General features: G+C 38.9%; 2 protein-coding genes across 2 annotated transcripts; both read right to left on the bottom strand.

Moving 5' to 3' along the window:
• Nucleotides 1-1,402: 1,402 nt before the first annotated feature.
• LOC110944311 lies at nt 1,403-2,293 on the bottom strand. The gene is made up of 2 exons (XM_022185973.1): nt 2,110-2,293; nt 1,403-2,016 (listed from the first exon to the last, which is right to left on the bottom strand). Exons 1-2 carry the CDS (start codon nt 2,291-2,293, stop codon nt 1,403-1,405), a joined length of 798 nt encoding a protein of 265 aa, XP_022041665.1.
• Nucleotides 2,294-10,635: 8,342 nt separating this feature from the next.
• Nucleotides 10,636-12,414, bottom strand: LOC110863697 (methionine gamma-lyase). Its single transcript, XM_022113048.2, has 2 exons — nt 11,649-12,414; nt 10,636-11,254 (listed from the first exon to the last, which is right to left on the bottom strand). The coding sequence occupies exons 1-2, from the start codon at nt 12,412-12,414 to the stop codon at nt 10,677-10,679; spliced, it is 1,344 nt and encodes a 447-aa protein (XP_021968740.1). The 3' UTR covers nt 10,636-10,676.
• Nucleotides 12,415-13,472: the final 1,058 nt, after the last annotated feature.

Below are 13,472 nucleotides of genomic sequence, written 5' to 3'. Positions count from 1 at the left end.
TTGGGTTCAACCTGTTAAAACGAGAACATGGTCTATTTGACACACCTCTATGTGGCACCCTTATAATAAATAATAAAGTAAATTTGAAAGTATTATTTATTCAAATTTTAAAGATTCCACAAAATCAATTAAGAAATTCGTTTAGTGAACAAGTGAAATGTCGAAAAGAGATGCATTTATTATTCATACAATCCAACATGAAGCAGCAGTATCATAATCAAGAACCGATATCTACATTCGTATAACAAGTTTATTGTTTTGTGAACAAGGGCAAATCTTGAAACTTCAAAAGCGCCTTCTCGAATTGGGCCCACCGCTGTTCGAGGGTCCAACTGTAGCTGATCGACATCCTAACCAACCCGGGTGAAATGCCAGCCTTTGCCTTCTCATCTTGGTTCAATTCACTACTTGTGCTGTTACCCGAACAAGGTAGAGACTAACCGCCATGAGCCCGAATTGGATTTGGTTCTGTAACACATCCATCAGCTTATTCGCACGGGCTTCGGTTTCCATGTCCAAACAGAGCATCCCACCATACCCATACTCCTTGTTTGAGATGGATTTTAAAAGATAGTGATCAGGGTGGTCTACATGGCCGGCCCTAAGGGTGGGCGGGGAGGACCACCGGACAGGGCCTGCTATTTTGAAGGGCACGTTATTTAAAAAAAATTATATGTATATGTAAAAAAGATAAATTAATAGGGTATACCTATACAAACACCAACACAGACCCACTTACAAAACTATTTTTATTTTTGATTAGTTATTAGCCTATTTTCATTAGGTTTAGACCCCCCAACACCCAATTTCATTAAGGCCTAAGGGCACGTTTTTTCGAGCTCGAACAATGTATATGAATTCTCAGGGCCAGCCCTGCCCGGGTAGATGACCTTCATGCCCAGTTTCTTCATCCTTTTGGCGTAGACTAAAGCCCGGTGGCAGTGTTCTTTGACCCGAAGGCCCAAGTGGGGGATTCTTTCAGACAACTCAAAAGCAACCTTGGCGTTCGTTGTTGGGCCTAGTAACATTAAAGCTCCTTGAAGGTCCATGAGTGAGTTCACCAGACTAGCGACCATAATTGACCTGCGTACAGGACATGAACTGGGAAGAATTATTTTACCTGAATCACGTGCCGAATGAGAGCCTGCTCCAGTATCCATTATGTCATTAGTCCAGGAGTTGTTCGGATTCATCTGCATGTTAGAAAAGGCTGCACTCAGATCGGATGGGCTCAGGGCATCGTACCCATATTGTTGCGGCCCAAACTGAGGAGACGAGTATTGGGTCGGAGTAGCAAAGTTGGCTGGAGCATTAGTAGGGGCTGATTGATTAAAGGCAGAACCATTATTGGGCTGCCAATTGTTTTGGGTTGGGTAGGGGCAGGGGGTGTGGTCCACTAGGCCTAATTTGGGTATGGTGAGTTGTATGCTGAAGGATTCCCTGCTGTCCAGAATGAGCGGCCAGCCCCACCACCCCGGTTGTCACGGCGACCGCCGCCGCGATAGTTGTTTCTGCCACATCCGCGACCTCTTCCCCTGGATTGGCTGCTGGTGTTAGACTCATTAGGGTGATCAGAAGAAGTGGTTGTGAGAGCCGGCTGTGGTGAGGAGTTGCTGTTGGAGTTCGCTGCCACCATAACAGATGACGTGGTCCCTTTTTGTGCTTCAATGCGAATGGCCTCATCTTGAAGGAGAGAAATAGCAAGATCCCAGTCGGCTTCCTTGTTATTGATAAATGAGGCAGTGGTGTTGTACTCAGCAGGAAGACCGCGAACCAGTTGTAAGACTAATCGTGCATCGGTGACGGGGTGATGGACATCTGCAAGTTGAGTGGCAAGGTTCAGCAATTGTTGACAATAATCATCCAGGGAGGCACAAGCTGAGAGGGACAGATTGCAGAATCGAGTTTCGAGTGCGGCTGCTTGGGCTTTCTTATTGCTGAGGTAAATCTTCTCAAGTTTATCCCAAGACTGTTTAGCTGAAGTTGTATTGGGCAGGATTTGAGGTAGGATGTTGTCTGAAACAGTGCTAAATATCCATTGTAGGACAAGGGCATCAAGCTCTTTCCATTAAGGATAGGAGGGGTCTTCCTTAGATGGAGGAGAAGTACTGTCAATGTGATCGACAACCTTGTATGCAACTACGTGAAGCTGGAACAGCTGGACCCATGAGGAATAAGTGACCGTGGACCCATCCAAGGTACGAATCTTGGACTGGATGTTAGTGACGGAATAAGTAGGGTGTAGGGCGGTTGGTTTGGTGGCGGCAGCAGAGGTTTCAGGCTTGTCATCCATGGCTGACAAGGGAAAAGAAAACAGCTGATCAGGTACGAAGAAGAAGGGGCTGCCGACCGGGTAAGGGTCGAAACCCTAGGATCGAGAGAAAAGAAAAAAATTGGGTTAAGGCTATGATACCATAAAAGACTAGGTAATAGGAAAAATTGTCTGATGACCTTATTGAATAATCGACCCCCTTTATATAGGGAACAATACAAGATAACCCTAATCTATAATTATGGAAAGGATACACCTAAATAATTACAAAGGCTATCTCTAACAAATATACAATATCTAAACAACAACAATAATAATAATAATAATAATAATAAGAATATCCGCTAAGACTATACTCCTAAAGAATCCGTTTGTCATGAAACTGGTCAAAATTTTGATAATAAATATACTGTCAAATGAATATCCTAAATATTCTTTTTTTTTCGAAAATAACCAAAACATCAAAATTTTGATATTCCTATCAGTCAAAATTATAATACTCCTACCATGAATTATGATACACATGGCAGGAGTATCAAGGCCTTTAAGCTAATCAGCGATATCAAGGCCTCATCGTATCTATGGATATCAAGGTGAATCAGGTCTTTAAGCTAATCATCGATATCAAGGCCTTATCGTATCTATGGGTCTGTTCAAGGGTGGCTACTGTTAAAATGGAATGGAAGCAATGGAGAGAGTTTAGTATGATTTGGTAACTCATGTATTAGTTTTGGTCTGCTGTACAATTCTTCTTTTTTTTTCGGTATTATGCCAAACACTTAAGCAGCTTGCTCTTATGGCTTTACTTCAATGACAATTGCCACCTTTCAAAAAAAAATGAATTATGATACTCCTATTGGTCAAAGTTTTAAAAAATAAATATATTGTCAAATGAATCTCCTACAGATTCTTTTTTAAATGAAAATAACCAAAATAATCAAACTTAAAAAATAGTTATACTTTTCTAAATGAAACCCCTCAAAAATGTATTTTTTTATGAAAACAATTAAAATGAAATCATGGGGGAGTTTAGGACTAAAGAAAATTCCTTAGAAGTTGCTGGACAAGTTAATATGGCCAACATTTGTGAGGAATTAGACAAAGCTTGGATATTTGATTGTGGTGCAACTAACACCATTACATTTGAACTTTCCGACATGGTTTCTAGAACTAAACCCAAAATTAATCACATCAAAACCGCAAATGTCTTTATGTACCATCTTTGTAAGATAAATTGTTATCAGTAAGTCATGCGACAAAAGAATTAAATTGTTCGGTATTAATGCATCGCACGTTTCGTATTCTATAGGACATCAGGACGGGGACGATTATTGGGCGTGACACTGAACGCCAAGGATTGTATTACGTGGAAGAGGTGACTCAACATGGTACTGTGATGTTGTCTCATAGGACTACAGATAGAAAAGCTTGGTTATGGCATAGAAGATTGGGACACTCTTCCACTGGTTATTTACATCTTTTATTTCCAAAGTTATTTCCTTCTAATAAAACATTAAATTGTGAAACTTGTGTTTTGGCTAAATGTCATAGACCTATAAACCAAATAACACAAAAGTTGATTTACCTTTTTCACTTATCTATTCAGACGTTTGGGGACCGGCGGAAGTGATTGAGGGACAAAACTTTCGTTATTTTGTATTATTTGTTGATGATTGTACTCGTATGACGTGGATTTATTTTCTAAAACACAAATATGAAGTTTTTGATAAATTTATTATGTTTTATGCTATGGTACAAACACAATTCAAAACAAACATTCAAATCCTTCGGTCAGACAATGGAGGTGAGTATATAAATTATTCATTGAAACAATTTTGTCAAACAAAAGGAGTGATTCACCAAACTTCTTGTCCTCACAATCCTGAACAAAACGGCATAGTCGAGCGTAAAAACCACATTCTCTTAGAAATAACTCGGGCCCTTCTACTAGAATCTCAAGTCCCTACGTCTTTCTGGCCCGAAGCTCTTAACACTGCCACTTATCTTATAAATCGGCTACCAACTAAAGCTCTTGATCTAAAAACTCCTCTCCTAGCACTTTCTGACTTTACCAAGCTCCCACCTGCCCTCACGTTACAACCTCGAGTTTTTGGGTGCACCGCCTTCGTGCACATTCCAAAAATAGACCGAGGAAAATCTTGCCCTTGTGCTGAAAAATGCGTGTTTGTGGGTTATGTTGTCAATCAAAAAGGATATAGATGCTATAGCCCGAAAAGACGTCACATGTGCACTACAATGAACTGTGACTTCCTTGAGACCAATTTTTTATACCTCGCAATCTAGTCAGGGGGAGAAGCAGTATGATGTCACGCTGAGTTGGTTGAAATGACCCCATCATCCGAAGAAGTTAATCAAAGTACCCAACATGAGTCACTAGCTTCCCAACAATCTGGTGAACCAACAATCAGGGTTACTAACCAAGATCCTCCTAATCTGGTGTCTGAGGTAAGTAATTCTCAAACACACGAGGATATTGAAAATAATGTATCTCATGAAAATCTAAACATTGACATGTCTAATAACGATGAGGTGCCTATAGAACAAACAGTGCAAGAAGAACAGAGGGAGCATATACAAGAAGAAACAACTGAGAGATATATCCTTCCTCCAAGAGTCAACCGAGGAGTCCCACCAAAACGATACTCTCAAGAGAAATAAACCAAATCTTCTAAGTACCCTATGGCAAACATTGCCAAAGGGAACTTATCCAAATAAGCTAAGGCGTTTACTTCCTCCTTATATGATGAACAAATTTGGAACACTGTGGAACAAGCCTTGGATTCAAAGAACGGGAAGGATGCTATAGAAACCGAGATGGAGGCACTTATAAGGAATGACACATAGGAAAGGTGTGACCTTCCTCCAGGAAAACAACAGGTGGATGTCGTTGGGTCTTTACAATCAAACACAAATCGGATGGAACCATTGAAAGATATAAAGCACGGTTAGTTGCAAAAGGCTATACTCAAACATACGATATTGACTACTTGGAGACATTCTCACCAGTAGCCAAGATTGATACAATTGCGTCCTTTTTTCAATTGCCATAAATAAAGAATGACCTCTTCATCAGTTTGATGTTAAGAATGGCTTCCTACATGAAGAAGTGTACATGGAAGCGCCACTTGGGTTTACAAAAACCTTCAACACAAAGGAAGTATGTCGGTTGAAAAAACTCTTTACGGACTCAAATAATCTCCCCGATCTTGGTTTGGGAGATTTACTCTAGCAACGAAAGGATATGGATTTCAACAAAGCAACTCCGATCATATGTTATTCCTTAAACGCAGAGGTAAACTGGTTACTTGTTTGATTATTTATGTTGATGACACGATCATTACAGTGAACGATGAAGAAGAAATGAAGAGTTAAAGGCAAGTTTATTCACAGAGTTTGAAATGAAGGACTTGGGAAGACTTAAGTACTTTCTTGGAATTGAAATACTGAGGTCTAACCAAGGGATCTTTATTTGTCCAAAGAAATACGTCCTTGACCTTCTAGCCAAGACATGAATGATCGATTGTAAGCCCACTGACACCCCAATGATGGCAAATCAGAAACTGTATATGGAGAAATAGGCAGAACTAGCAGATAAAGAGAGATACCAACGTTTAGTGGGCAAATTAATATACCTCTTACATACTCACCCAGACATTACGTATGCAGTTGGGGTGGTTAGCCAGTTTATGCATCAACCTCAAGTGGCTCGCATGAAAGTAGTATGGAGGATTGTAAGATACCTCAAAGAAACAGCAGGCCATGGAATTCTCTTTCAACCAAACAAACATCTGAAGATTCAAGCATATACGGATACAGACTGGGCAGAAGATAAGGGAGACCATAGATCAACATCAGGGTACTTTACTTTAGTTGGAGGGAATCTGGTTACATGGAGGAGGAAGAAACAAAAGGTTGTGGCCCTATCAAGTGCCAAAGCTGAGTTTCGAGGAACTGCATAAGGCCTGGCCGAAGTCCTATGGATACGCAAACTTCTTACTGAGATTGGATTTCCACAAACCGAAGCTAGTATGATCATGTGTGACAATGAAGCTGCAATCCAAATTTCATAAAATCATGTTCAACATGATCGTACAAAGCATGTAAAAGTTGATAGACACTTCATCAAAGAAAAACTTGAAAAAAGGATCATAGAACTTCCTTTCGTCCGAACAGAAGACCAACTAGCTGATATATTAACAAAGACCGTCAACGGGAGAATCTTCAATCATTGCCTTGGCAAGTTAAGTATTCGAGACCCCACTACTTAACCTGAGATTGGGTGTTAGAAAATAAAGAAATAAGAAAGATCAGACTATAATCCTCATTTCCTTTCTTGTGGATATGGACAGCTACCTTCTCTTAATTAAGGACCATTTAAATCAATTTCCTCCTCAATTTAGAGATTGTATTTCCTTGTTTATTACCATATGCCCACCTATATATTTTGCATTTTTTTTCTTTGTAAATCAATCAACAGCATATACAATTCTTTGTTTTACCATTAAAGAATAGAGGTATCATGTTTTCTAGACCCTCATGCGCACGTTTGTACTTTTTGTAGACATGTATGGTATAATTCTTGGTTCGACTCTCAAAGATAGGACAGTTGTGAGGAAGTTACGTAACTTTCCCAAGAAGTATCTACCGGTCGTGGCATCCATCGAGCAATAGAAATTGATAAAAATGTCATTTAAGAAAGCAATAGGAAGGATAACAGTCTTTGAAGAACGCCTCGAAAGCCAAGACAAACCGGAGGATAATAATCAAGAAAAACTTTTAATGGCAAGTAACAAACAATCATTTCGGAAATTGGCATCATGGAAAAGGACATGGTGATCATAGTAGAGAAAGAGACTCTTTCAAAGGGTGAAGAGGATGTGGAAGAAGTACGAGTCAAGGAAATAACGACAAGAGCAAATTCAAATGCTACGAATGCGGTGAATATGGTCACTTTGCATTTGAATGCATAAAGCGAGAAGACAAAAGGGAGAAGGACCAAGAGGCTCATCTTGTGTGGGATGAGAACCAACAGTGTTGTAAAGAAGAAGAAAGTTGAAGAATGAAGAACAAAGTTTATGATTAGGGGGAAAGTTGAATGTTAATCATTTATGCAATATTATATAATATTAAGGGTCCTTAGACTACAGAGTGTGGAGGAGGGTAGTCCTTTAGGGATGATCTGCCACATAGGCGGCCATGTCATCGGGTGTGGGGGATGAGCCCCAATAGATGGGCCAAGGGTGTGGTGATTAGCCCCTTTATATATACATACATATGTGTGTGTTGGATAAAGCAAGGAGGCCTATCGAACCCGGCAAGTGGAAGACGTTCAAGACGGGACAGTCCGGGTGGGGGTGGTGTAGACGAAGCTCGATGGCCCGGAGCCGACCCCCACACCCGATAGTCTTAGGGGCTGTTTGGTAGCCTCTGGATAGTCATTAAGAGGCTACCTCTTAATGGAACCATTAAGAATTTTACCAATGAGAAGGTAGAAGAATGTGACATGTGATGATTTACCATTCAGAGGTTACCTCTTAACCATTGAGACTTGAGGTTACCTCTTATTCATTCAGAGGTCTTAAACCATTAAGATGTAGCATCTGAATGGTCATTAAGAGGCTACCAAACAGCCCCTTAGTGTCATTACTAGAAAGTTTATTTGGAGTCTATTATGAATTTGTTATTATTAAGGAGGTCATTATGTAAAGATTCCACCTTAGAAACATCAATGTGCATTTGGCCTTGCGTTGTGTCGCTTTAAAAGAATTGACGTGTTTATTGATTGGGTTTATGTGGGTGTTGGGATTCCATTTGCAAGCTCCTTATTGACTTATATCTTTTATAAAAAGAAGTTTTTTTTTTATAAAAGAGTAAACTACCAAAATGGTCCCTGAGGTTTGGTCACTTTTACCACTTTAGTTAAAAACTCAAACCTTTTGAATATGGATCCTTGTGGTTTCAATTTTGTTGTCATTTTCATCCAAAAGCAAAATCTGGTCAGATTTTTCGGTTAACATCCAGTTTTTTTGGTCTTTTTTCTCCTTTTTAATGAAGTGCAAAATGGTAAGATATTTTTAATTTGTTATAATAAAACGTTAAAAGACCATTTTGCCCTTTATTAAAAGGGAGAAAAAAGACAAAAAAAAGAGTTTTGATGTTTTGAAAAGGAGAAAATGAGAAGTTAGTTGGTAGTATTTTCCAAAAAGGAGAAGGAAAAGAAGAAAAGGAGAAGTTGATAAGCAATCCCAAACATGAAATCGAATTCTGATGTAAACAAGAGAACGATTCGCATCAAGCAAGTTTACTATTGTTTTCTCAATTCTCATTCCTATTATACAAATCTGTGAACCAACATATGGTCTCTTTGTGGCAGTTTGAGCCACAAACAAGATAGTGATTGTAAGACTTAAGGAGTGGGAGAGCATGAAGGGTCACGTGATTGCCACGTCAGCACGTGTCAGAAGAGTGGTTTCGAAACCACTAATGTAGATCAGGAGATCCCTTTCGCCTAAACTTGGTCTTTGCCTTGTCTGGGTTCTGTCGGGAGGTCGGTTTAGTAGACATTGGTGTAACATTTGATTGGTCTTAGCACGATTTAGCTAAATAGATGGTGTGGGGTTGATCTGACCTATTTAAAGGTTAGACCCCTTCATTGTTTATGCTTATTTTGTAAATGTTTTATGTGGTAAATTTGTTTGATTGTTTACTTAAATTGGTTTGATTGTTTACTTTACACCATTATTTAAAATATAAAATGAAATGATAATCAAGTTTTATAACTTGCTGAATTTTATACCTATAGTTCTAAAACAGTTTTATATCATAAGTTAAATTGATTGTGTATAAGCTAGAGTCATCGGGACTCATTCTCTTCTTAGTGTGGTGGTTTCGATTTTCGAATTGCCTATGCCATTGCGGGAAACTTTGTCGAGGTGATATGAAACAGGAGAGTTCGTAAGAGAAGATGATGAAGAACAAGGATTGAGGACATGCTTTTATAGTAGTCACAAGTAAGATTAGAGTTTCGGAGAAAAAGAAGGATGCGGTGCAAGGTATTATTATGATTGTTTGCTGGAGTCTATGGCGTGCTCGGAACAATGCTAAATTTTCCAACATTCCTGTTAGGATTGATTCTATTATTAGCGAGATTAAAGCCTCGGGTTTTCTTTGGCTTTCTAATAGATCGAAACACGAATTTGAGTTCGGCTCTTAATATCAAATGATTCCGTACCCCTCTCTAGGACACCTATTTTCGCCATTCTTTCTATACATCCATTCTTTTTTATTAGATACATCTACATAATTTCTACAACAAAAGTCATATATAAATAAATGTTAATTAAGAAGCTTATATGCATAAAGATAAATACATAAACATACTTATATACAGAAAGATAAATACACACCGTAATTAGTAGTCGCCAAAAGAGGATCAAACAAAATAAGCTCATCTTCTCTTTCCATGTCTTAATATATGTTCTTCGTCCCTTCCGTCATCAAAATGAACTTCGACTACATCTCCTGTTGTAAGACAAACGGGTTGGAAATCCAGATTTATTTCTACAACCTTTTGAATGGTTTACATGAATTTTGCAACTTAATCTCATTGTTTACACCATCCCATAATTTCACATAGAGTTAGTTACATAGATGATCCTATAGTTTGGCCTATATAACATCTTTGGGGTCTAAGAGACTAAGAGTTTAAAGTTGCATGTCATGGTTTTCATTTTGTAATACTACTTTAAACAATTAGGCTAAAAGTGAAATATAAAAGTGAACTTCTATAGTTTATTATTTTATATACAATTTAAATGTGCAATTATAGATTATTAACATGTGGAAAACAAAGTGAAATTAAAAATAAAATAAAATGCGATGTGGTTGTTTCAAACCCGAAAACTCATGCTATGTATGGGTTCATGTGTCTGTCTCATTCGATTCCAATGTCTGTATTGTTTTGAAGCATGGGCATAGCTTAGTGTAAAGTGGGGGGTGCACCCGTCCCCCGAATGTTTCGATTAAAAATGTAAAATTTTCTATTTTTCGTCCGAAAATTTTAAAACTATATAGGATTGCCCCCCAATTATTTTGCCTAAATATTTTTACAATATATAAATTGGGTCCCATGACTTTCCGCCCCCTCGAAATTTTTGGTCAAGCTCCGCCAGTGTTTTGAAGTCAACCCGCTAACCCAAGAACACGGCTTATTTAACACACTTTTGTCTGGCACCTTTATAAAGTTAATAAAAAAGTCACATTGAATTTTATAAATTAAACAGTTCATAAAATCAATTAGGAAATTCTTATACTGATCAAGTAAAATATCCAAATGAGATGCATATAATTAATAACCAAGATTGTCTACATTCATATTACAATTTTATTTCTTTGAGAACAAGCCCGAATCTTGGAGCTTCGAAAGCGCCTTCTCGAATTGGGCCCACCTCTGTTCGAGGGTCCCATTGTAGCCGATCGACATTCTAACCAACCCGGGTGAAATGCCAGCCGTTGCCTTCTCATCTTGGTTCAATTCACTACTTGTGCTGTTACCCGAACAAGACATGAGGGTCTCATAGTAGCCAAGACTAACCGCCATGAGCCCGAATTGGGTTTGGTTCTGTAACACATCCATCAGCTTATTCGCACGGGCTTCGGTTTCCATGTCCAAACATAGCATCCCACCGTACCCATACTCCTTGTTTGAGATGGATTTCAAAAGATAGTGATCAGGGTGGTCTTCTAGGCCCGGGTAGATGACCTTCAGGCCCAGTTTCTTCATCCTTTGGGCATAGACTAAAGCCCGGTGGCAGTGCTCTTTGACCCGAAGGCCCAAGTGAGGGATTCTTTCAGACAACTCAAAAGCAACCTTGGCGTTCATTGTTGGGCCTAGTAACATGAAAGCTCCTTGGTGAAGGTCCATGAGTGAGTTCACCAGACTAGTTGGCCCACAAACAGCCCCTGTAATTCGTTTGAAGTTAGAACATGACCAAAAAAAAAAAAAAAAAAAAAAAAAAAAAAAAAAAAAAAAACACTAAAGGGTGTTTCTAAACGTACGCCCACTTTTTAGTGGCATACATTGTATACACACTCTTGCCGCGGGGGGGGGGGGGGGGGGGGGGGACCTCCGGGTATCAACTAAGCTACCCCCTGCGCTCTTGGTACCCATGACACCATTTGTTTAGACTTTAACCTAGCGTTTAGTTTATATCATGTTAAACGGGTGTATGGTCATGTAAATGGGCATTTAACTATTGTGATTCGCCTTTAAAGGCGTATAACATCAAATCAATAGTGGTGTGTGGTTAGTATATTAGTGGTGTGTGTATAGCCTTTTTTCCAAACTAAAACGTACCAGCAATTATGTCAGCTCCGCCACTAATATACTTGGAGATACTATGGACTACGACATCCGCGCCAAGCCTCGCGGGGGAGACCACCATTGGGGCAAACGTGTTGTCGACAACCACCGTCACACCTTTCTCATGGGCTATCCTAGAAAGCCCTGGAATATCAGCCACTGTCAACGTCGGGTTAGACATTGACTCAAAGTACAAAACCTTGGTGCGTCCTTCCATGATCGCCTCCTTAGTCTTCCCTAGATCTCGTATATCTACAAAAGTCGTCGCTATGTTCGACGACCTCGGAAGAAAATGCGCGAGAAGTGCATGAGTTCCACCGTAAAGCGTGTGGGACGCCACTATGTGGTCCCCACTACTCACAAGCTGCATCAAAACTGATGAGATGGCAGACATGCCACTAGACGTACAATACGCCGCCTCAGTCCCCTCCAGGGCCGCCATCTGGCGGCCAAGGTTGAGGACCGTAGGATTAAAATGACGGCTGTAAATAAAAAAATCGCGATCAGGGCCTAGCTCACCCGTGAACATGCGACTTAAGGTCTCAGGTTCCATGACGGTGAACGTAGCGGATGCCTCAATCGACATGTTAACGCCACCATGCTCGCCAAATTCATGTCGAGCATTGGCCAAAGCCGATACAGGATCTTCCCATGTTGCTAGTTTCTTTACGATGAAATCATCGTTTGGGCTAGATTCTTTGGGACATATCCTCTTCTTTGTGGGGGTGACAACATTGTTGTTTTGTATTGTGTCTGCCATTGTAGGAAACTTTGTAAAGGTGATGAAGATTGGAGGATTGAAGACCTGCTTTTATAGAAGAAGATAGAGACAGATCTATTCAACAATTGGGGAAAAAATATTGTAATAAATCGGCAGTTTTTATTCAAACTTCATTAAGAATATACGGTTTCTTAAAAAAATAATAATATGATTATTGTAACAACTAAAGTTAGCATAGATTACTTTTGGTAAAATACTAAATGTGAATATTGACTTGGAATTAATTACGAAAGTTAGCATAGTTACTTTGGGTAAAATATTAAATGTGGACATTGACTTGGAATTAATTACCAAAGTTAGCATAGTTACTTTGGGTAAATATTAAATGTGAACATTGACTTGCTTTTTCAATTTACAATAAAGGTTAATGTGTCAAATCTTTTCTATTTGACTCGACCTATACGAGTCGTATAAGTTTATACGGGTCGTATTGGTTAAGTTTTTTTTTTTTTTTTACAAATTTTTTTATATATTTGTTTATCGTTTTAACAAAGTTTTCTAAAAAAAATATTTATTTTTTTTAAATAATACTTCCTTTACTTTTTTAAGAATATCATATACAAGGTAGTATAGTATAGACGAGGTATAGGTCGTGTATGAGCATATATAGGTGTAGTAAATGTCCCGTATATGTATCGAATCAGTTAATTTGTAATTTTAAAGGTATTTTGTTTTTATAATGTATTTAAAGTGTTTTTTGTTCGTTTAATGGATACAACACGTAAAGTAACCGACAATATACGCCAAAATACGTCACCATATAGACCAAAACACCAAAATATTTTTTTTGTTTTTCTCTGTTTGATGCGTATACATGTCGTATTTTGATGAATATTAGCGTGTTGTGTCATTTTATGAAGTATACCTTCAATATGCGTCCTTTCGGTGACGTTTGGTTCCGTGTGGTATCGTATTCTATGATTACGTGTACTTTTGTTTGAAATCCACTTGTACTTAATGTATCGTGATGTATGCATGGTTGCAGAAATCGGCCTAGGCGGCCGATTAATCGGCGCCTAGGCGCTAGGTGGTCACTT

This window comes from Helianthus annuus, chromosome 6 (assembly GCF_002127325.2).
Source record: "Helianthus annuus cultivar XRQ/B chromosome 6, HanXRQr2.0-SUNRISE, whole genome shotgun sequence".
NCBI classification, from domain to species: Eukaryota; Viridiplantae; Streptophyta; class Magnoliopsida; order Asterales; family Asteraceae; genus Helianthus; species Helianthus annuus.
This window is presented reverse-complemented; position numbering and strand designations above follow the sequence as displayed.

Excerpts from the sequence above, each read along its gene's own strand:
- LOC110944311 (XM_022185973.1), bottom strand. The coding sequence starts at position 2,293 with ATGGATGACAAGCCTGAAACCTCTGCTGCCGCCACCAAACCAACCGCC. Across the intron at positions 2,017-2,109 it reads GGTTGTCGATCACATTGACA|ACAACATCCTACCTCAAATC; the intron begins GTACTTCTCCTC and ends GCACTGTTTCAG.
- LOC110863697 (XM_022113048.2), bottom strand. The coding sequence starts at position 12,414 with ATGGCAGACACAATACAAAACAACAATGTTGTCACCCCCACAAAGAAG. Across the intron at positions 11,255-11,648 it reads CGGAGCTGACATAATTGCTG|GGGCTGTTTGTGGGCCAACT; the intron begins GTACGTTTTAGT and ends AACGAATTACAG.